This window comes from Pelecanus crispus, chromosome 18 (genome assembly GCF_030463565.1).
Source record: "Pelecanus crispus isolate bPelCri1 chromosome 18, bPelCri1.pri, whole genome shotgun sequence".
In the NCBI taxonomy this organism is placed as follows: domain Eukaryota; kingdom Metazoa; phylum Chordata; class Aves; order Pelecaniformes; family Pelecanidae; genus Pelecanus; species Pelecanus crispus.
The window spans coordinates 8809680-8832405 of NC_134660.1; the positions used below are offsets into that span (position 1 = coordinate 8809680).

At 41.0% G+C, this 22726-nt stretch overlaps 2 protein-coding genes across 2 annotated transcripts; one reads left to right on the top strand and one right to left on the bottom strand.

Annotated features, from left to right (window-relative positions):
• Positions 1-1792: 1792 nt before the first annotated feature.
• Positions 1793-2747, bottom strand: LOC104024728 (olfactory receptor 6B1). Its single transcript, XM_009487663.2, has one exon. The coding sequence runs from the start codon at positions 2726-2728 to the stop codon at positions 1793-1795; it is 936 nt and encodes a 311-aa protein (XP_009485938.1). The 5' UTR covers positions 2729-2747.
• An 11402-nt stretch (positions 2748-14149) lies between these two features.
• LOC104038170 (olfactory receptor 10A7-like) lies at positions 14150-22222 on the top strand. Its single transcript, XM_075723048.1, is given in 5 exon segments — positions 14150-14248; positions 20246-20747; positions 20750-20816; positions 20818-21187; positions 22034-22222. Coding segments are annotated over 5 exon segments (1227 nt in total).
• Positions 22223-22726: the final 504 nt, after the last annotated feature.

Below are 22726 nucleotides of genomic sequence, written 5' to 3' on the forward strand. Positions count from 1 at the left end.
TCCCAGCTGAAACCAGGACAGTACAACATTGTTGTTAGCAGTAATAACATCTAATGATGATATAATTTTCTCTATCATGTTGTTATCCAGCTTGATATTATTAGTAAAAATGGGAATCTGAAGGGTGTTGATTTTCAGTATTGGTAGACAATTAAAACAGATCATAGAATTATTAACGGAATAATAATAATACTCATTGTTGCAGTGTGAGACTAATGTATTCCTTAAGAATAAATTGTATCAGAATGATCAACAAAACTTTTTGTTGTTTAGTCCACTTCAATCTGAAGAAGAAGAGTTGTTATCTTTGGGTAGATGTCTTTAACTGAGCTAGTCATTTTAGACCTTTTTGGTAAGTGTTTTGCATCTATCTAAGAAAGAGGTGTAAAGTTAGGTTATATCAATCTAGGACTAAATAGTAGATGCCCTTTTAATTCCCATAAGATTTATTTTTACACCCTGAAAAATTTGAAATAACAGGTCAGCCAAAACAGACTTGAAAAAAGTAGTAGTACTGCTGCAATAGACATGGGAAACATAATTTTTACTCTTTTATGTACAGCTCATAGTGACACTGGAGCCCTAATTCCATGACTGTACACACTGCACACAGGATCTCACCCTAATTCCTTTCCATACAAGATGGCTCTCTTACTGGTGGGAATGCAATTGCCTCAAGCCTTGTGTTTTCCACATGGAGGTGCTAGTTCATTAAGATACCAGTAAGAAAGGGACACAGACTTTGTAAAGTATCACTTGAAATGCCATTTATTGGAGCTAACACTATAAAGAAAAAATGGATGATACAGATAATCCTACATGGTTTCAGATGCAGCAACAAACAGACCTCTAATCACAGAGCAGTACCCTGTGCAGATCCATCTGTGGAAATGTTACCCACTCTTGGTCACTCAAGCTATTACAGGCTTTTCTTAAAGGGAACAATTCTATCCAGCATTCCTACTGTCAAACAGAAAGGAAGTTCACATAAGAAGTTCTTGCTGCACTTTTCAGGTAAAGGCAAAGACACACAAGTGAAGTAATCATAGGTACCAAGTGGGAGCTGATTGCAGGCTATGCTGTTAAATTCAACTGGTTAAGTTTATCCTGCAGCCGATGGATATGCACAGCACAACAAAGGCCTGAAGGCCAAGCTGTACATGCAGCAAAGCATGTGCCTGGGCCTACTCAGGTTAAATGTTACAAGGATCACTAATTCCTCAGTGTACAATGGTCTTCAAGCCAGGTTTACTACACACTACCATATGGCAAACATGAGGTCATGTGAAGGTATGGTTATACAAATAATATAAATACAGCAAGAGTAATATTTTCTGTATACAGTAAGATTGTGATAGAATAAGGGAGTCAGCCTATTTCTTTGATAGGTGTTTTAGCTCTCTTTAACTGTGTCTGTAGGGATTTGACCAATTGATTTTCAGTGATATCCAATGTTCCTACATGTTTTTTGAAAATTATAAATATCATTTTTAGGATTTTCAAAAGGAAATTACCCATTGGCCAAGGTTCTAGTATGACTTACTATACTGCTGTTGTAGCAGAATAATTTACAGCCAGGTGTAGTTCAGTCATCAAAGCACCTTCATGAATGAGAAGGAGACATTTCCACATAGAAACAATGTAATAATTTCTTCCTTGCCAGACTTCAGTGTAGCAAGACAGTGATGACTGAGTCAGCAATGAACAAGTTGTAGTGATCTTACACAACTACATTTCAGGAAGGAAACTTCACACTACTGTCCTTGTTCCGCTGTATCGTTAGCCTAGGAACTTATTGGTGTGCAGAGCAGCTTGTGCCTATGATCTTTCTCAGAATCTCTTTCACTTCCTTGTTCCTCAGACAATAGATTAGAGGGTTCAGTGCTGGAGTGAATACAGCATAAAAGACAGACACTATTTTGTTGAGGTTGAAGGGATGGATCCTCCTGGGCCTGGCATACATGAAGAGAGTAGCTGAGAAAAAGATAATGACTACAGTGAAATGGGAGGTACAAGTGGAAAAGGCTTTTCTCCTTCCCTGGGCTGAAGGCATACACAAAATAGCTGACAAGATACAGCAGTAGGAGAAAACAATGATCAAGAGAGGCACTAGCAGGATCACCAAGGCTAATGCAAAGTCCACTGTCTCTGCAAGGGACATGTCAGTGCAGGAAAGGTTCAGGACTGGAGAGATGTCACAAAAGAAGTGGTTTATGACTTGTGGACCACAAAAAGTGAGGCGTGAAATAAAAGACACTTTGACCAAGGAAATGGAAAAGCCTCCTGCCCATGAGAGAATTGACAGCTGAAAGCACAACTTATAGGTCATGATGGCTTGGTAGCGCAGAGGATGGCAGACAGCCAAATAGCGGTCATAGGCCATTACAGCCAAAAGGACACATTCAGTGCACATAAGGGAAATAAAAAAGTATAACTGGGTCATGCAGCTGGAGAATGAGATGGTCATGCTCTGTGACCAGAATCCAAACAAAAGCCTAGGCAATGTTACTGAGACATACCAAATCTCCAGGAACGACAAGTTCCCCAGAAAATAATACATGGGTTTTTGGAGGTGGTGGTTCCTTTTCACCACAAAGATGATGATTGCATTCTCAGTGATTGTTACCATGTAGGTGACCAGAAAGACCAGGTAAAGTAAGGTCTGGACCTGCAGCCCGTAGGAAAATCCCAGAAGAATGAACTCATTGATAGCAGTTTGGTTCTTCATTCCATATTCCCACAGCTACCCCTGCAAGTCTCAAAGCAGAAGAAAAAGCAAATGTAAGAGTTCTGCAAAAGCAAGTTTGTGTGAAGAATTCGGGCACTTAGTAAAACTGTTTCCTGTGGAAACTTTTTACAAAGTAGAACCAACATTTCTTACAAGAAAGAAAGAATGTGAGAGGGACACATGTCTTTGTTTCCAATGACTTGTTAGCTTGCTTTCAATAGAAACTCTGGAAAACAACCCAAAACTTAGCAAGAAAAGCTCCAGAAGACCTCTGTAATGCACACTCTTTTCCTGTAGGATGGAGTATGGAAGATCACAGAGACTCTGGCCACTGACATTCACATTGAAAACAGCACCACAAATGTTCAGTTACTATACAGATAAAAAAGGCTAAAAACATAGATGTAATATTAATTGAACATATAGTTTTGAAAATGTTGGACTTTCTTCCTTTCCTGTTAGAAAATTACCCACCTCTGTGTTTTTCAGTGGCAGCAGTGAGGTTTATCAGAAGACACTGCTATAGAGATTACAACTCTCTTAGCTACAGATTTTAGGAGTTTATATTTAAGCAAGAAATTTTTAGTGAATCTAAAGACTGACTCTTCCAGTGAGTGATTCATCTAACTTGCATTAAACATCTGTCTTCGAAAGAGAAGAATAATTCTTTCTCATTTTCAATTTGCACTTAGCTCTGATTTAGACATCTATCTAGTCAATGGTTTAACTTCAATAACTTAAAGTAGTTATTGCCTGTTTTTACTGACTGTTTTGCTCTAGATTCCTTTTATAATCAATGGATATCTGCTTAAGGCATTAATTAAGCATTGGTAGCCTAGAGTATAATATTGTCTTTAGATGTATCTCCTTCTAAAACACATCACATATTTGCACTCTAGAAATGCCTGTTTCGCTTCATGGACATTTTAGTGATCCTTGACTGACCTTGAAGTAGTTGTCTGTACCATAAATTATTTAAGATGGAGGAGGAGTTTATTCTTACTGCTTTTAAGAGAAATGAAAGCAAACAATGAACACATAAACATACCTTATTCCAATGTACTTACTTTTAGATTTTACAGCTCATTAATATATGCACGTTTGTGTATGCATGAAAGAAAAAATTGTCTGTACAAAAGATGCATAGATCTATTCAGAACAGTAACATACTCTTTAGCTATTTTCTTTCATCACTTATGCGGACATGTGTGGTCCTTTGGCTAATTAAGGGATGACAAATTTGACTGGAGAGAAGGAACAAAGCTTTGGTAATTTCTTTCTCCAAATATGAAACCAGAAAACTTTCAGGAAATGGCAAGCAGGACACTTTTTTGATACTTTTGTCCATCCAAAAGGAAAAAGAAGTCCCTTTCCACAGAACAAGTCCTGGGCAAGTTCCATGATGCAGAGATCCTGAGCAAAAAAATATTCCTCATAGACAATAGTAGCAACTGTCTAAAGCTCAGTGAAGAGTAAAAATGGCACAAGAGATCACCAAGCATCTATCCTCACATTCAGCCTCTACAGTGCTCCTTTTATCCTGTCTTTGCTACTCATTAACTTAAAAAAAAGAACTGTACATCTCCAATTAGAAAAGTCATTTGTCAAAAAGAACAGACACTGATGTGTTACACATCAGCGGGTATTTTTGTATTTACAAGGCACACTTACAGAATACCAAAATCAAGGCAAGGAATGGTAAGGCAAGAAAAACCTTGCTTTTTTATTAGGAGGGAAAATTTAATGGAAAGGCTTGATGTGTTTTGCAATTATTCTTGACTTGCAGGTATAATCCCTCATTATACATCTGGCAGTTTACATGATGAAAATGTATGGGATGATATAATGAAGAATAATTGCTTTTTGAGGCATGCAGCCCAATAATTTACACTGTAATGGATATGTGATTTCCTGATTTATTCATCTGTTACTGTAAGAAATCATTAAGACTTACTTACCAGTTCAGGATTTCCAGGTATGCATGTGGCCTTTAAATTCTTGTAATGAGCAGTGGATCAGATATATTTTTTTCTAACCTACCTGAAAGGTTGTCCTTTAAGGGACTCAGTGTCTTTTGCTGGGAAAGCTTCCCTTGTACAAAAAAGCCTGAGCTAACAAAGTCCTCTGCCAATTAAAGAAATGAAAGGGGAGAGGAAGCTTATTATCTCTCATTATCTGCAATAATTATCTCCAAATGCTAATTTATATGTATAATTGTAGGTAGTGGAAACAGAGTCTGAAATGAGATGAGGGCAATAGAGACCATAACAGAAGTTACATGCCATGCTTTGTACAGAATAACAAGTGTTCTTTCTCGTTTCTAAACGTCATTGCACCTTTCTGGTCACAAAATTGCCTCCAGAGACTGTGAGATATCATAGCAAATATACTATCAAACACATGTATGCCATGTATAGCATAGCTTCCTTTGAAAGAAAAACCAGGAAAATACACAGAGAAGTTAACTGCGTATTTTAATACAGTTCCCATTGTAAACAGCTGAAGGACCAGGATTATGGAATGCATTACAGAGAGAAGAAACCTGTTATCAGAGGTATTGGATGTGTTACTACAAAAACTGGCACCACTTAGTTTCCTTTGTTTTCTGGTCGTGTTTAGTCTTCCTTCTAGAGACATTGTTACACCTCTGATGGTACTCCCCTGAATAAGCCCAAGGTACAGCACAGGTAGTCAAAGAAACAAGAAATTTAATTAAAAAAAAAACCCACCACAACACAAACCAAAACAAGACATTTTTTGCTGGACCAATTAGTCTGCTTACATGAAAAAACAGTGAGAGATGGAAAACTAATACCAAGCACTTTTACTTTTCACATGAAACAATCTAAATTGCAAAGTTTTGAGTATAGTTAATAAATAAATGATCAATTGCAATTGTTCCCCAACTAATTTTTTTTTTTCTTTAATTGTGGAGTAATTGCTGGAGGTGACTTAGACATTAGACTTAGATTTACAATTTCAAGAAAGGCACAGCACTGAAGAAGCTGTCCAGATTAAATGCGGCTGGATGCAAGGAATCTATCCCACAGGGACTTCCCTAAGCCTGCAACCTTGGATATCGGCAACATCAGGGGAGCCTGGTGCGCTGGCTCTAAGGGGAGTTGCCCAGGGGGTGGAGTGGTGTGGAGACACCACGGCCCAGCTCTGCGATAAGGGACTCAGAAGAGGACCACGGCACCGATAAGCTGCATAATTGATACCCTGAGCCAACAAACTGTCATGATTTTGACAAAATGCTGTCCTTTTGGTAAACTTTGCTCATTATAATATCATTATAATACCAAAACACACCTCCATCCCAAAACCTACCCGCCTCTAAGGTGAGACCACTCCTCACTGAGCCTGCGCTTTGAATTTTTCCAAGCCTATACCTTTAAAACGAAGCGAGAAAGTTTTACACCAATCATAATAAAGTATGCATGACTAGAGTCCCTCAAGCTCCACCTGAAAGGTAAAAAATAGTATAAATTAGCCTAAGAGAGAGGGGATGTTAGGGAAGATACCATCGTGTGCTACTCTGACCTCTGGGATCTGTCGACAGGCTGAGCCTCTCTTCCCCTCCATCGGGATGCCTTTGGGTAAGAATCTAACAATTGGTTATACCAAGTGCACACACACACACACCCCCCATCATCGCGCGAAACTTAGAAACCTCTATAGAGTCGCTTTATGTCTTTTGATGCATCTGTACTATCCAAAGCTTTGGTATTTGCATGTGCCTTGCAGTCAGTGAATTTATCACTGGTAATCCAAAGAACCTGTGTGTCTGTTGCTTTAATAAATTGCTTTATTGGTCTAGCGTGATAGTGGTCATTGAATGCGACCAGACGCTTTAAGTGTGGCCGTGATAGTTCATGCCGCATGACTAGACGAAAGGTGCCTACGTTATTCGTGAATCCGTAATCATGATAGCTCAGTGCACTGAACACGACTGGACTTATAACGATAAACTGGGGACCTTCCAAAGCCTCTCTTGATGCAACATTAATACAAAGTGGTTTTTTCTACCAAAGAAAAATTGAGGTGGCCTTGTTTAAGGATTCCGGGGACTGTCTATCAAATTTTTTTACTCTTGTGTAATTTTTTTCTCTGCTGTAAATGTTTTCCATTAAAAAATAACAGCAGGAATTAAAACAAAATTTAAAGTTTGGTGGACCAGCCTGTAGTTCCTGACATTGTCAATCTTTCCCGTTTTGGGAAAGATGGATGCAATATTTGTGTTTTGGATGCTTTGCAGACTTCCCCTCATTTCCATGACCTTTCAAAGAGAGCAGAATTAATTAAATGAAGCTATTTAGAACCAAGTTCAAAACAAGTGAAGTAAAGCAGTCTTTTCACAAAAGTTTACCTGTTAGAATGAGGTAGGTCTAGTTGGCATAACTGAGAGCATTAGCATGTGAAGTACAACTGAATTTTGCCTTAGTAGAGTTACACAAAACATGATTACCACCTCTCCTGAATGGTAAAATAGATTAGTGTGCTCATGAAAATATGTAGCCAAACTATTCAAACAAGATGTTAATCACAAAGGAATGCAAAACTCTTCAGAAATGGCTTGGAGAAACAGGTTACGAAAGCCAATAATGCTGACTGCATACCACAGACCACCAGTGTAATTTGAATGGACAAATCACCAATGTGGTATTCCCTACCCAGTCCTATTACTAAGGACACTTAGGAATGCCTGGTTATCCAGGAGTACCTGACAGACTTCATTGGGAAAGAGCCACTGGGATTCATGGCCAACTCTCCAGGGAAATCCCATGTCCTTATACCAACATAATACATAGCATGGCAGGACCTACCACACTATTCTGCCCAACCTCTCCCCAGGACTGCATTTTCTCTCTCCCACAGAATGGGGAGGCTGCATTAAAAACCAGGTGTGCTAACCCACGTGGCTTCTCTTTCTCTCTATGCCATTTCTCCCTAAAAACAGGTAAGTTGGGTCATTCATAAATTTGCATTTATCTGTTGATGAAACTGCTCTGGTATCCAAATCCATTTAGACCTGCATTGTCATTTGGTCTTAAACCATGACAAAAGGAGAGCTGAAACTGCAGAACTCCTTTCCAAACAACATTGTAGATGCAAAAAGTTCAAGGGAGATTGGATAAATATTTGGAAAAAATGGTCTGTTGAAGATTACATAGCAGACAGCAAAAATCAGGTTCAGAAAAATAAAAAAATAGCCAGATTGTATACTCAGATGACATACCATATATGCTTGCCCAGTCTTTGTTCCTATGGGCAATTCTTTTTGGCCACAGAGAATAGATAGAGGACTAGACTGGTCTTTGCTCTGACACTGTAGAACTCTTCCTGTGATGAAAAGAATAGTGGTATGGAATATTACTTATTTCTCCATTCTCCATTCTGGGATCATACATTGTTAAATGTTAACATTTTTACATTGGGTTATTTAAAATCAGGTGTCCTGGTTTTGGCTGGGATAGAGTTAATTTTCTTCCTAGTAGCTGCCATAGTGCTGTGTTTTGGATTTAGGATGAGAATAATGCTGATAACACATTGAAGTTTTAGTTGTTGTGAAGTACTGCTTATGCTAGTCAAGGACTTTTCAGCTTCCCATGCTCTGCCAGGTGCACAAGAAATTGGGAGGGAGCACAGCCAGAACAGTTGATCCAAACTGACCAAAGGGCTATTCCATACCATGTGACGTCTGTGGAGTAATTGCTGGAGGTGATTTAGAGATTAAACTTAGATTCACAATTTCAGGAAAGGCACAACATTGAGGAAGCTTCCAGGTTGGAGTGTGGCTGGCATGCAAGGAATCTATTTCATGGAAGTTCCCTGGGCCTGCAACCTTAGACGCCAGCAACACCAGGGGAACTTGGTGTGTTGGCTCTAAGAGGAACTGCCCGGAGGGTGGAGCGGTGTGGAGACACCGCGGCCAGGCTCTGTGTGGCACCGCAGATGGGACTCCTGTGAAGCCTTCTGCCCAGCTGGGGCAGCTCCTGTGCCCTTGGATTCCCCAGTAGACTCCATCAAGCCCGGAGACTTGGTCTATCTACGGACATGAAAAGACAAAGCATTTTTCGCCTTATTGCTGCTGCTTTTAGTCCCTGTATAGGCCTGACTGTGCCAGAATATGGCAAACAGTTTATTGTAGATGTACTTACCAAAGGAACAGAATGCAGTATAATGGACCACTGCGAGAACTTGGGCAAATGATGGATGAATGAAGAAGGACAATGGGAAAGGGTATAATATGAGACCCTGGGCCAACAACCTGTCATGTTTTTGACAAAATGCTGTCCTTTGGTAAACTTTGATCATTATAATATTACTATAATACCAAAACACACCTCCATCCCAAAACCTACCCGCCTCTAAGGTGAGACCACTCCTCACTGAGCTTGTGCTTTGAATTTTTCCTAGTCTGTACATTTAAATGGAAGCGAGAAAGTTTTACACCAATCATAATAAAAGTACGTATGACTAGAGTCCCTCAAGCTCCACCTGAAAGGTAAAAGATAGTATAAATTAGCCTAAGAGAGAGGGGATGTTAGGGAAGATACCATCACGTACCACTGACTTCTGGGATCAGTCGATGGGCTGAGCCTCTCTTCCCCCCCATCAGGACACCTCTGGATAAGATTAGAACACTTGGTTATACCAAGTGCCTCCCCAGGAAACTTAGAAACCTCTATATAGAGTCGCTTTATATCTTTTGATGCATCTGTGTTATCCATGCTTTGGTATTTGCATGTGCCTTGCAGTCAGTGAATTTATTGCCGGTAATCCAAAGAACCTGTGTGTCTGTTGCTTTAATAAATTGCTTTGATTCATTGGTCTAGCCGTGATAGTTCTCACTGAATGTGACCAGACACTTTAACTGTGGTCGTGGTAGTTCATGCAACGTAACTAGACGAAAGTTATTTGTGCATCCTTAATCATGATAGTTCCATACACTGAACACAACTGGACTTAAAACAATAAATTGGGTACCTTCCAGACCCCTCTTGACACAACAATGTCATGCTCAGTATATAAACTGGCCGGGGGGCAGGGATCACTGCTCGGGAACTGGCTGGGTATCGGTCAGCAGGTGGTGAGCAATTGCATTGTGCATCACTTGCTTTGTATATTATTATTACTATTATTATTATATTGTTATTATTATCATTACTATTTTACTTTATTTCAATTATTAAACTGTTCTTATCTCAACCCACTCTTACTCCTCCAATTCTCTCCCCCATCCCACTGGGGTAGGGGGAGTGAGCGAGCGGCTGCGTGGTGCTTAGTTGTTGGCTGGGGCTAAACCATGACAAATCACAGGATTTCTCTTTCCTTTAAAACTGACCAGAAGAATTGATATGAACTTATAGTTAGTTAAGAATGACAGGTTATGTTATAAAAAGCTTCTCTCCACACACACACAGGAACACAGGGAAAGAATGACAGCTGGGAGGGAACAAGTTCTTCAACTTGCTATCACAAGTCAGCAATGAGCCCCATGGTCTAGGTGGAAAATCATCGAGTCAATAGAAAGGCTCATCAATGTGATGCAGGTGAAGAGCAGTTTGACATTGTACAAGACTTATTGTGAGTTGTTTATTGGAGGAACCAAAAGCGGGGAAAGGGTGACATTAAGGTGAATTAGGGAGGAAGAAGGATGGCAAAATAGAGAGATATTGGAATACAAGGGCATGTTGGATGTAAGGTAGCAAGACTTTGTTAGCAGGGGTGTCTGTAGGTGTGGCCTCTGTGAGAAGCCGCCCGGGGCTTCCCCATGCAGGATAGAGCTGGGTCCAGATGGCTCCAAAATATAGCCATTGCTGGCCAATGTTGAGCCCACCAGTGATGTCTGAGGCACCTCTGTGAAGACATGTTTAAGAAAGGGCAAGTAAACAACAGACAGGGAAAGGAGGAAGGAAAAGAAAGAGCAAGAAACAGCAAAGAAAACAGCAAGGTCAGAGAAGGAGGAGTAGGATGTGCTCTGTAGTGCCAGAGCAGATATCCACTGCAGCCCATGAGGAGCCCAAGGAGAGCAGAGTTTTCCTGCAAGGAACAGCAGCCCATGGAAGAGTGCACAGTGGAGCAGATTTTCCTGATGGAAACAGTGACCTGTTGAGAACCCACACCAGGGCATAGGGCATATTTTTTTCCTGAAGATCTGCAGCCCATGGGGAACATCCACACTGGAGCTGGGGAAAAGTGTGAGAGGGAAGGAGTACCAGAGGGAAATCGCTATATTAAGACCATGAGCTCCCCTTATCCCACCCTCAGGGAGAGATAGTATGGAGCTGCAGGGTATGAAGTAAAGGAGTGAAATTGAGATTGGAAGAAGGGAGAGAAAAGGTGTTTTAACATTTGTTTCTCACTATCCAAACCTATTTTAAATGGCAATAAATTAAGTTGTGTAACTGGTAAGTAACACAATAGTAACTGGTAAGCAATGTCTCTGTCTTCATCTCAGCCCATGAGCTTTCTTACCTTATTTTTTCACAATGTCCCTCAACTATTTTATGACTTTATGATCTATAATGCATTGGCAGGTACGGGTTTACTCTTACTGCAAACTTTAGGAGTAAAAGTGATGGCAAGGATGGTTATCGCATGGAGACTAAAATGGAAGCAGGTGCCAGTGAAAACATAATCTAATCCTGCCCACATTGCTGATACACATTGTAAGTGTCTACATATGGACAGATAAATAAAATCCCCTTGTCTCACATAGAGATAATGAATTGTGTTCCAGGTCTGGAGTTCTGTGCTGCCATGCCAACTTTGATAATGGGCTCAAATTTAGATATCAGAGGCTCTGGAAACAAACTCAAATGCAACTATCAAAGGCGCTGTACACAGGCCTGCTGATTAGCCTGATTTCTAGTTAGATGATTAGTCTTGACTAGAGACTGTAATGGATGATTTGCTGATCCCTCAAGAGGCATTTGATACAAAATTCTGTGCTTGTCAAGGCATTGATGAATGACCTACTCAACTGAACATTTTCTCTTTTGATCCTTGTCTCCTAAAGCTTAGAACAATTTTTGTAATGCAAAAGCTGCATTTTGAAATATTAATAGAATATAATATTTCATATATCCCTATATATAAGACATTAGATATAAAGAAATCTGAGTGTGGAATTAATGTTTGCATACTGAAAATATAAAAATCTCTATCTGAGCTAATGACCCTTATGATCCTCATTGTCAAACAAGAAAAGGAGGCTTTTCAATGTAGTAGATCATCTACATAAACAGATCATCAATTCATTCATGACCTGAAAATACTAATTTTTCTTCACTGATGTGGTAGGTTGACCTTGGCTAGTGTTCAGGTGCCCACCAAGCTAGTCTATCACTCCCCCTCCTCAACTGTATAGGAGAGAGAAAATATGACGAAAGGCTCGTGGGTCAAGCTAAGGACAGGGACATCACTCATTACTTTCATGGACAGAATGGACTTGACTTGGGGAAATGAATTTAATTTATTGCCAGTCAAACAAATCAGAGCAGGATAATGAGAAATAAGAACAAATCTAAAAAAAAATCGTCCTCCTAACTCTTTCTTCTTCCCAGGCTCAACTTCACTCCTGACTTCTCTACCTCCTCCCCCCAGGTGGCACAGGGGAATGGGGAATGGTGGTTACCTGCTGCTCTTTCCTTCTTACGCTCTTCCCCTGCTCCGCCATGGAGTCCCTCCCACAGAAGACAGTCCTTCATGAAATTCTCCAACATGGGTCTTTCCCTCAGGCTGCTGGTATTCAAGAACTACTCCTGCATGGGTCCTTTCCACAGAGTGGAGTCCTTCAGGAACAGACTGCTCCAGTGTGGGTGTCCCACGGGGACACAGATCCTGCCAGGAGCCTGCACCAACACAGGCTTCTCTCCACAGGGTCCCACCTTCCTTCAGGGCACATACACCTGCTCCAGCATGGAGTCCTCCATGGGCTGCAGGGTTAATATCTGTTCCACTGTGGACCTCCATGGGCTTCAGGGGAACAACCTGCCTTATGATGGTCTTCACCACAGACTGCAGGGGAATCTCTGCTCCAGCACCTGGAGCACCTCCTTCACTGACATTGGTGTCTGCATATTTGTTTCTCTCACACATTCTCGCTCTTGTCTCAGCTGCTGTTGCACAATGGTTTTCACCCTTTCTTAAATATGTTATCACAGACACACTACCAAGGCTGCTGATTGGCTCAGCTTTTGCCAGTGGTGGGTCCATCTTGAAGCTGGCTGGAACTGGATCTGTCCAACATGAGGACAGCTTCTGCCACCTTCTCACAGAAGCCACCCCTGCAGCCCACCCCCCAGCTACAAAAACCTTGCTATGTAAACCCAATACAACTGAATATACTGAGATGGTGGAGTTCAGGATCCTGAGGGGAGGGAGGGCGGGAGGGTAAACAGCAAGCTCACAACCCTGGACTTCAGGAGAGCAGACTTTGGGATCTTCAAAGATCTGCTCAAAAGAGTTCCCTGGGGTAAGGCCATAGAGGGAAGAGGAGCCCAGGAAGACTGGTTAATAATCAGGGATCACTTCCTTCAAGCTCAAGAGCAGTTCATCCCAATGAGCAGAAAGTCAGGCAAAAATGCCAGGGTGAGTGGATGAACAAGGAGGTCTTAGCAAAATTCAAACACAAAAAGGGGGTGCAGAGGGTGGAAGCAAGGACAGGTAACCTGGGAGTAAAATAGAAACATTGTCCAAGCACCCAGGGATGAAATTAGGAAAGCTAAAGCCCAAATGAACTTGAATATGGCCAGGGATGTCAAAGATAGCAAGAAGGGCTTCTATAAGTATATAGGAGACAAAAGGAAGGCTAGGGAAAATATGGTCCCATTGCTGACTGAGATGCAGGACCTGATGACATAGAACATGGAAAAGGCTGAAGTACTGAATGCTTTCTTTGCCTCAGTCTTAACTAACAAGACTGGCCTTCAGGAATCCCATTTCCCAGAGACCAGAGGGAAAGGCTGGAGCAAGGAAGATGTACCCTTGGTGGAAGAAGATGAGGTCAGGGAATACTTAAACAAACTGCACATACCTATGTCCATGGGGCCTGATGGGATGCTCCCACAAGTGCTGACAGAGCTGGCAGATGTCATTGCAAGGACACGTTCAGTAATCTTTGGTCAATCATGGTGATTGGGAGACATGCCTGAAGACTGGAGGAAAGCAAATGTCACCCCCATCTTCAAGAAGGGCAAGGAGAACCCAGGGAACTAGAGGCCAATCAGCCTCACCTCGATCCCTGGAAAGGAGGTGGAGCATCTAATTCTGAAAACCATTTATGGGCACATGAATGACAGGAAAATCATCAGGAGTAGTCAGCATGGCTTCACTAACAGGAAGTCATGCTTGACCAACTTGGTAACCAGCTTCTGTGATTAAATGATTGGCCTGGTAGACAAAGAGAGCGCAATGGATATTGTCTACTTATACTTCAGTAAGGCTTTCAACAGTTACCCATATAAGATCCTCACACAGAAGCTGTTGATGTATGGGCTGGATGACCAGTCAGTGAGGTGGATTGAAAACTGGCTAAATGGCCAGGTCCAGAGATTGGTGATTAGCAGCATGAAGTCTAGTTGGAGGCCAGTTACCAGTGGTCTACCCCAGGGATCTCTACTGGGTGCAGCCCTCTTTACCTTCATTAATGATCTGGATGATAAGGTAGTGTGTACCCTCAGCAAGTTTGCAGATGACACCAAACGGGGAGGAGTGGCTGATACACCAGAAGGTTGTGCTGCCGTCCAGAGGGATCTCAACAGGCTGGAGAAATGGGCTGACAGGAGCTTCTTAAAGTTCAGTAACGGGAAGTACAAAGTTCTGCACCTGGGCAGGAATAAACCCATGCACAAATATATGTTGGGGGCCATCCAGCTGGAAAGCAGCTTTGCAGAGGAGAACTTGGGGGTCCTGTTGGACATCAGGTGGAACATGAGTCAGCAATTTGCCCTTGTTCCAAAGAAGGTGTCTAATTCACTTCATATCGATATTGTATATTCTCATATAAGTAAACTATCACATCTACTGTTATATTGTTGATAAGTTTGCTTCACTAATGGTAAGTTGTAGTAATCGGTAATAGTATATAACTACTTGGATGTTGCTGTTATTGGATGTACTACAATACTGATTGATGTTATTATTGATTGATACCATACTTTTGATTGATAATATATTACTGATTGCTGATAGTAATTTGTAGTAGCTTGATATAGATTCATTCATATCCACTTTATTAATTATAAGTATAAAGGATTTTTGTGGTAGTTTACTTGCTAGTGGTGATTTTTGTAGTATTAGTGGTAACCTATAATAGAGACATTCAGAGGATAAAAGCATGCATTACAGAATCCTGTGAACCCACAGTCATAATCTCTACAGACCTGCAGACCGAGTAAACCCTTAGGTTGTGACAGAAGCTGGGCTGGATCAGACAAAGTATTGCCAGCAGGTTGAGGGAGCTGATCCTTCCCCTTTATTCTGGTGAGGCCACACCTGGAGTACCACGTGCAGTTCTAGGCTCCTCAGTAGAAAAGACAGATGGACATACTGGACAGAGTTCAACAAATGGCCACAAGGATGAGGAAGGAACTGGAGGTTCTCTCCTGTGAGGTAAGGCTGAGAGAGCTGGGACTGTTCAGCCTGGAGAAAAGAAAGCTCAGGGGGGATCTTATCAATGTGTAAAAATACCTGAAGGGAGGGTGCAAAGAAGATGGAGCCAGGCTCTTTTCAGTGGTGCCCAGTGCCAGGACAAGAGGCAATGGGCACAAACTGAAACACAGGAGGTTCTGTCTGAGCAACAGGAAACACTTTTTTACTGTGATGGTGACTGAGCACTGGAACAGGTTGCCCAGAGAGGCTGTGGCATCTCCCTACTTGGAGATATTCAATAGCTGTCTGGACATGGTCCTGGGTAACAGGCTCTAGTCAACCCTGCTTGAACAGGGGGTTTGGACCAGGTGATCTCCAGAGGTCCCGACCAACCTCAACCAGTCTGTGAGACATAAACGGGTCTTGTGTGTGTATGTGTGTGTCTTGGGGTTAAGCAACATAATATATAGCAATAAACCCATGATATATAAAAAAAGATATTTGGTATTAGTCCCACCCTACCTGCCTCAAATAAATTGAAATAGAGTTATGAAGGATGCAGAGGCCCAGAGATTGCAAAGGACTACATCAGGAGACCTCCCAAATCTCCTATTAATTACTACACCCTGGATAACAAATCATTTTGCAAGGTTCATGTCAATCTCTGTTACTTTTAATGCTTGTTGCTAAGAACTTTCTGAGAGCATCAAAATGAAAAAAATAAACTTGCTGCTTCTGGGAATCTTCTCATCTATATATGTGGCCAGAGATCACTTGAAAACCCAAAGGAGTACACGTAAATATATCTTCAACCCAAAGCAGGATAAACAGCTACACTCAGTTTCTCTGTAGAAAAAAACCCACCCACCACCCACCCAACCAACCAAAAACCATAAACATTCTTGGTCCAGGCAGTGAGTTCTCCTTAAAAATGAATCTGGTCAGATGGGTTTTATCCCCATGGCTTGGAATAATATACAGACTGAATCTTTCAGGACATACAGAATGAAGCTCAGTCCCTTACCGCAATATTCCCTCCTTGAAGGAGGCAGTAGGTCACTCTCTAGGAGGTAGTAGGACACTCTCTGGGGAGAATGGGCGATGGTACCTGGAACAGATTAAGGAGGCAATGACCAAAAAAAAAAAAAAAAAACCCCAAAACAAAAGAACTCATTATGACTACAACTGTAGAATCATAGAATCACAGAATCGTTTAGGTTGGAAAAGACCTTTAGGTTCATCCAGTCCAACCATTAACCTAACACTACCAAGTCCACCACTAAACCAGTTAAGGGTAGAGTAGCAAATTCATGTTTCCTGGCTTGGTGGCTGGATTATTTATAATGAAAGTAAAAACTAGGAATCATTAAGATTGGAAAGGACCTCTAAGATCATCAGTCCAATCATCAACCCAACACCACCATGCCCACTAAACCATGTCACAAAGTGCCACGTCTACCCGTTTTTTGAACTCTTCCAGGGATGGTGAATCCACCACCTCTCTGGGAAGCCTGTTCCAATGCTTGACTACCCTTTCCGTGAAGAAATTTTTCCTAATATCCAACTGAAACCTCCCATGGCGCAGCTGGAGCCCATTTCCTCTCATCCTATCAATAGCTACTTGGGAGAAGAGACCAACATCCACCTCACTACAACCTCCTTTCAGGTAGTTGTAGAGAGCAATAAGGTCACCCCTCAGCCTCCTCTTCTCCAGACTAAACAACCACAGTTCCCTCAGCCACTCCTCACAAGACTTGCTCTCTAAACCCTTCACCAGCTTCCTTGCCCTTCTCTGGACATGCTCCAGCACCTCAATGTCCTGCTTGTATTGAGGGGCCCAAAACTGGACACAGTATTCCAGGTGCAGCCTCACCAGCGCCGAGTACAGGGGCACAATCACCTCCCTGCTCCTGCTGGCCACACTATTCCTGATACAAGCCAGGATGCTGTTGGCCTTCTTGGCCACCTGGGCACACTGCTGGCTCATGTTCAGCCAGCTGTCGACCAACACCCCCACATCATTTTCAGCCAGGCAGCTTTCCGGCCACTCTTCCCCAAGCCTGTAGCATTGCATGGGGTTGTTGTGACCGAAGTGCAGGACATGGCACTTGGCCTCGTTGGAAAAAAAAAAAAAAAGTTTTTTAACTTTGAATCAAAAAAGTTAACAGAATACATAGTTCTGGTAGCAAACTGGTGATGAGGATGCACATGAAGTGGCTCAGGAGAGATGTCCAGACTCATGTCAGACTGGGATCTATTAATGCTGAAGAACTGTCAATGATCTCCATTTCATGAGAACCAATGGAACTGTGTCTGCTTTTCACCAAAGGTTGTTGTCAAGCAGCCTCCCTTAGAATCAGACTGTGGGCCTTCATCCATTTTTTTATTTTGTGTAGGAGTATTCCTTCTTGAATAACAGGATAATGTGATTAACTCATTGTCCAATGTGTGAGATTTCTGTGATGTAAAAATAGTAACAGTCTATTTCTTTACAGATACTAAAATTCTGCACATCATCCCTTCTGAGTTCTCTAGTATTGCCAGGAAGGATATTGAGGTTTGTGAGTTCACCTTTCAAAACTGAAGACATTCTGGACGGGTGGTAGGTATGTTTCTTACCTGTCTTTTAATACTTAGTGTGGGAGAGAGCTTATCTATAGCCATCTCCTATGTGGTCAGTCCAGTCTGCTTTGTAGGAGGACGCTACAGATTTTTAGTGTGTCATTCATCATATTTAAAGATAAAAACACAAAAGAAGTTTGGTACATCATCCCTTGGCTATTAAGGTAGCCTATAATGTTTAGCTGTTATGTAGACCTCTACACTGCAGACATCATAACTCATGTATGTGGATCCACTTCTTGACCCCCATCCCCCAGATTTGGCTGTAGATTGAAGTCAGTATAGATTTTAACAGTCATTTCAAAGATATTGGACTTAGATCATTAGTGGCAATCTAGGCACTTCCTCAGTAAGGTCAGGGTACAGAGCTATGTTCTCTTTGTTTTCTTCTTCTCCCAGCTCACAACAAGCAAAGAATAGAAGGTTCTGGTGACACAAGTCTCTATGTTAGGCTGCAGTTCCTGCCTGACACCATATCTTAATTTTTTTCTTCTGTACCTTCCAACACAAAAAAATCACAGCCATCTAAGACCTTCTTCCACCTCTATAATTCTCAAAATAATATTCCCTATGGCTCATATTAAAATATTTTTTTTTCATATTTTCTAGCTTCATCGTTTTTTACTTATCTTCCAATTATTATTCTTTTATGATTAAATCCCATTTGTTTCCTAAGAATTATATGTAATTTTAAGAGCAGCTCTTTGATATTTACTGAAATCTATCTTGACAGATCTTCAGTTCATGTGAAAGAGGCCAAACCCTTTATCCATATTTCAAGGTTTTGCGGTTTAGTCCCAGCCAGCAACTCAGTAACACGCAGCCGCTCGCTCACTCCCCCTACCCTGATGGGATGGGGGAGAGAATCAGAGGAGTAAGAGTGAGAAACACTCCTGGGCTGAGATAAGAACAGTTTAATAATTGAAATAAAGTAAAATAGTAATGCTAATAGTAACAATATAATAATAATAGTAATAATAATATACAAAGCAAGTGATGCACAATGCAATTGCTCACCACCTGCCGACCGATACCCAGACAGTTCCCGAGCAGTGGTCGCTGCTCCCTGGCCAACCCCCCCCAGTTTATATACTGAGCATGACGTCATATGGTATGGAATAGCCCTTTGGTCAGTTGGGATCAACTATTCTGGCTGTGCCCCCTCCCAGTTTCTTGTGCGCCTGGCAGAGCATGAGAAGCTGAAAAAGTCCTTGACTAGCATAAGCAGTACTCAGCAACAACTAAAAACATCAGCATGTTATCAACATTCTTCTCCTACTAAATCCAAAACACAGCACTATGCCTGCTGCTAGGAAGAAAATTAACTCTATCCCAGCCGAAACCAGGACACAAGGAAAAAGATCAAAATATGGAAAAAAAAAAAAAAAAACAACAAAACAAACCAACCAAACAAAAAAAAACCCAACAAACCAACCAAAAAAAAAAAAAACCACCAACAACAACAAAAAAAGAAACCTTTAACTTAGATATAATTATATAATTCTACTTCCATTATTTTTGGTACTCCTGAGAGTAAGTCTCTTTTCAAAGAGGAAAAAAGAAAAAAGAAAAAAAGGTATTGGGAGAAATTGTATTAAACCTTTTAAAATCCTTCATGATTGGTAGTGGCAGAAGACAGAAGTATTTATTTCCTCTGCTTTGCTCTGTTCTTTTCTCTTCTTTTTATACTTTGTGTTTTCTCATAGTTAACCTCTGATACTTACTGCAGTACATTTCATTGTTTATTTTTTGCACATTTTTATCAAAATGCTTCCTTTTTCTTTTACTGTTAAATGAGAATGCCTATTCTGATTTTGACTATGTTTTTACAGGGAAAGTTACTAATTTCATGTTTTCTTGCGATTTGGAGTATGGTCACAAACTTTTGAGATTTACTTTAGCAATTAATTTGGGGTAATGTTTTTCTCCATCTGTTGATTTCAGTGAAACACTTCAGGAATTCAGATTTATTAAAAAAAAATTGAGGACTTCTATCTACCACTTTTTCATTTCTCTGATCTCTCAGGAGTTAAGCATCTGAACTTAGGTGCACTAAACTCAGACCTTCATTCCACAGGTAATATTAGGTAGTTTTCTTTTCAGCTGTCCACAACCTCTACATCAGAGGCAGAATCCATCTCTCATAGGTTTAGCCTTCTGAAATTGCTGTATTTTATGGAGCTTAAAGTACTGGGTGCAGTACTGAAGTAGACAATATGAAAAATTCTATAACGTTTATGACTTTGTTTCTTGGAGTGAACACCAAGAAGGTTTGTACCTTCCGTCCTTTTGAAGTCTTTCCAGATGAACCATACAGAAAAATCTGGTAGAAGCAACTGCACCACAGTGACCATGTTCATTCTCCTGGGCCTCTTCAGACATACTGAGCTGCAAATCTTGTTTTTCTTCATGTTTGTCCTGATTTACACTATTACTATCATCGGGAACAGACTTGTCATCATTGTCACAGTTCGACCATCCTTTTATACACCCATGTACTTTATTCTCAGGGTCCTCGCCTTCATGGATATTTGTACTACTTCAGTCATTGTACCCAAGATGTTAGTGAATTTTCTCTCACGGGGCAAGTGCATTTCCTACATAGGCTGTGCTGCCCAGCTGTACTTCCTGATTTTTCTAGCAGCTGCTGAGTACTATCTTCTTGTTGCCATGGCCTATGACCATTACCCGGCCATTTGCAACCCCCTGAGATACAGAATTTTGGTGAACAGAAGGGTTTGTTTTTCCCTAGTCCTGCTGTCTTTCCTCACTGATAATGTTGTGTCAGTGGTGCAAACTGCTTTGTGTTCACATTGCCATTATGTGGGCCTAACAAGATTAACTATTTCTTCTGTGATATCACAACACATTATATTTCTGTGCACTGAAACATCTCTGTTTGAAATTCAAGCCATGACAACCACAGTATTGGTCATTTTCACCCCATTTTCTCTCATCATTCTGTCCTACACCATCATCTTCTCCAGGATTTTGACCATGCCCTCTGCAAGTGGAAGATACAAGACATTCTGGACCTGTTCTTCGCATCTCCTAGTGGTGATGCTTCAGTATGGGAGTGGCAGCCTGATTTACCTAAGACCCAAGTTCAGCTATCCACAAGATGCTAAAAAAGTGCTGGCTTTAGTGTACCCAACCATAACTCCTTTGTTAAATCCCATTATCTACAGCTTGAGAAATAAGGATGTGAAAAGGATTTTAAGAACAATAATAAGGAAGGTGAGGAAAAGGTAAATTTCTTACTGAAAACACAGAGTGGGATTCATAGGATAAATTCAGATATCAAATGAAGACATATATAATGTTTCTGTAAAGTCTTTGTACCCATTGTACTCAGAATATCCCAGGTGTTCCAAGGAAAATATCATATGACCTATTTCAGGAGTGTTTCTTAGGGTAATATAAATCACATCCTAGAAGTTCCTACTTACCTCCATTCAACATATAAAAAGAGTCTAGAAGAAGATTTATCTTACCTAACTTTACTATTGTCATTCATCTCCAGAGAGAGACATCTAAAAGTAAATGTCTTAGCTCTTATTATAGTAAATCAAGAGATAATTTGGTATATAGAAAAAAATAATACAGTGTTCACCCTGGGACATAGAAAGTTATTTGAATAATTATAAATTACAACTTCAGAATAAGTCATATGACAAAATAGATAACAATCCAAATCTAGAACTTAAACTGAGATATAAGAAATTAGTGTAGATCTACCAATTTTCACATCTTAAATAAACTTCCATAGCCTATTTTTATTTTCATAATCACTTATCAGTGATATCCTTTCTACCGCTTTTCCAGTATTTCCATTTGTTTTGAATTTTTCCAAGAGAACAATAAGAGAAAGGCGTATAAATTTTTAGGGGTTTTTATATTATACATGTTCAGTTGTTATACCTAAGGTGTATCTATATATAAAAGATTTATATATATATATATATAAAAGATAAAGGTAAGAAAATAAAACCACTGAAAGCTGAAGAAAATGTGAGAATTCCTTTCCTTGATCCAGTTTTGCTGTCTTTATGTTCTCTCCTATGATTTTCGTGCGTGTGACAGGTATACTCTGTGTCTGTCCCCTCCCCAGAGATCAGGGCCTTTAACATGGTGATCACCAGCTTTTTGCACCTCTTTTTTGTGCCTTTTATGCTCTACTGTGCCTGCCACCATGTGCACACCTTGGTCAAGTGCAGACCATCATGCACCCACCAGGGTCCCATGCCCCTAGGGACGTATGCCCCTCAGTAGGGGGAGCAGGAGAAGCGGGGCCCCTCAGTGAACAGACAAGGTCCACAGCCAATGAGGTGCCTTGGCTCAGAGAAGCTTCTGGATCGTGACCAATTATGACCACAGCTCAGATCCGACCCAGGGTATAAATGGGCATGGCCAGAGACCCCCTTGGAGTAGTCTTCTCAGAGCTGCAGGTCCATGTTTGAAACTTCTCCCCATGGGTTGGGGTACCACCTGAGAAAACTTCCTGGGATTGAGTGCCCTCACCTCCTTTTGGTGAGTGATTTCTTCTGGATATATCCTCGAGGGAGCACTCGCCCCACACCAGGTGAGCGATTATGTCTTGTGGGTACCCACAAGAGAGATTGTTTCCCTCCCTTGTGAATGAGTGTGTGTGCACACTTTGGATCATCATTCTTCTGTGTATTGATGTGTAGTAATACCCCAACTGACACCTCGAACCTGTTATGTGTTAAATGTTATTGGAGTGTTGATTGATTTTGGTTTACCCCTGTTTCTCAT

Excerpts from the sequence above, each read along its gene's own strand:
- LOC104024728 (XM_009487663.2), bottom strand. The coding sequence starts at position 2,728 with ATGAAGAACCAAACTGCTATCAATGAGTTCATTCTTCTGGGATTTTCC.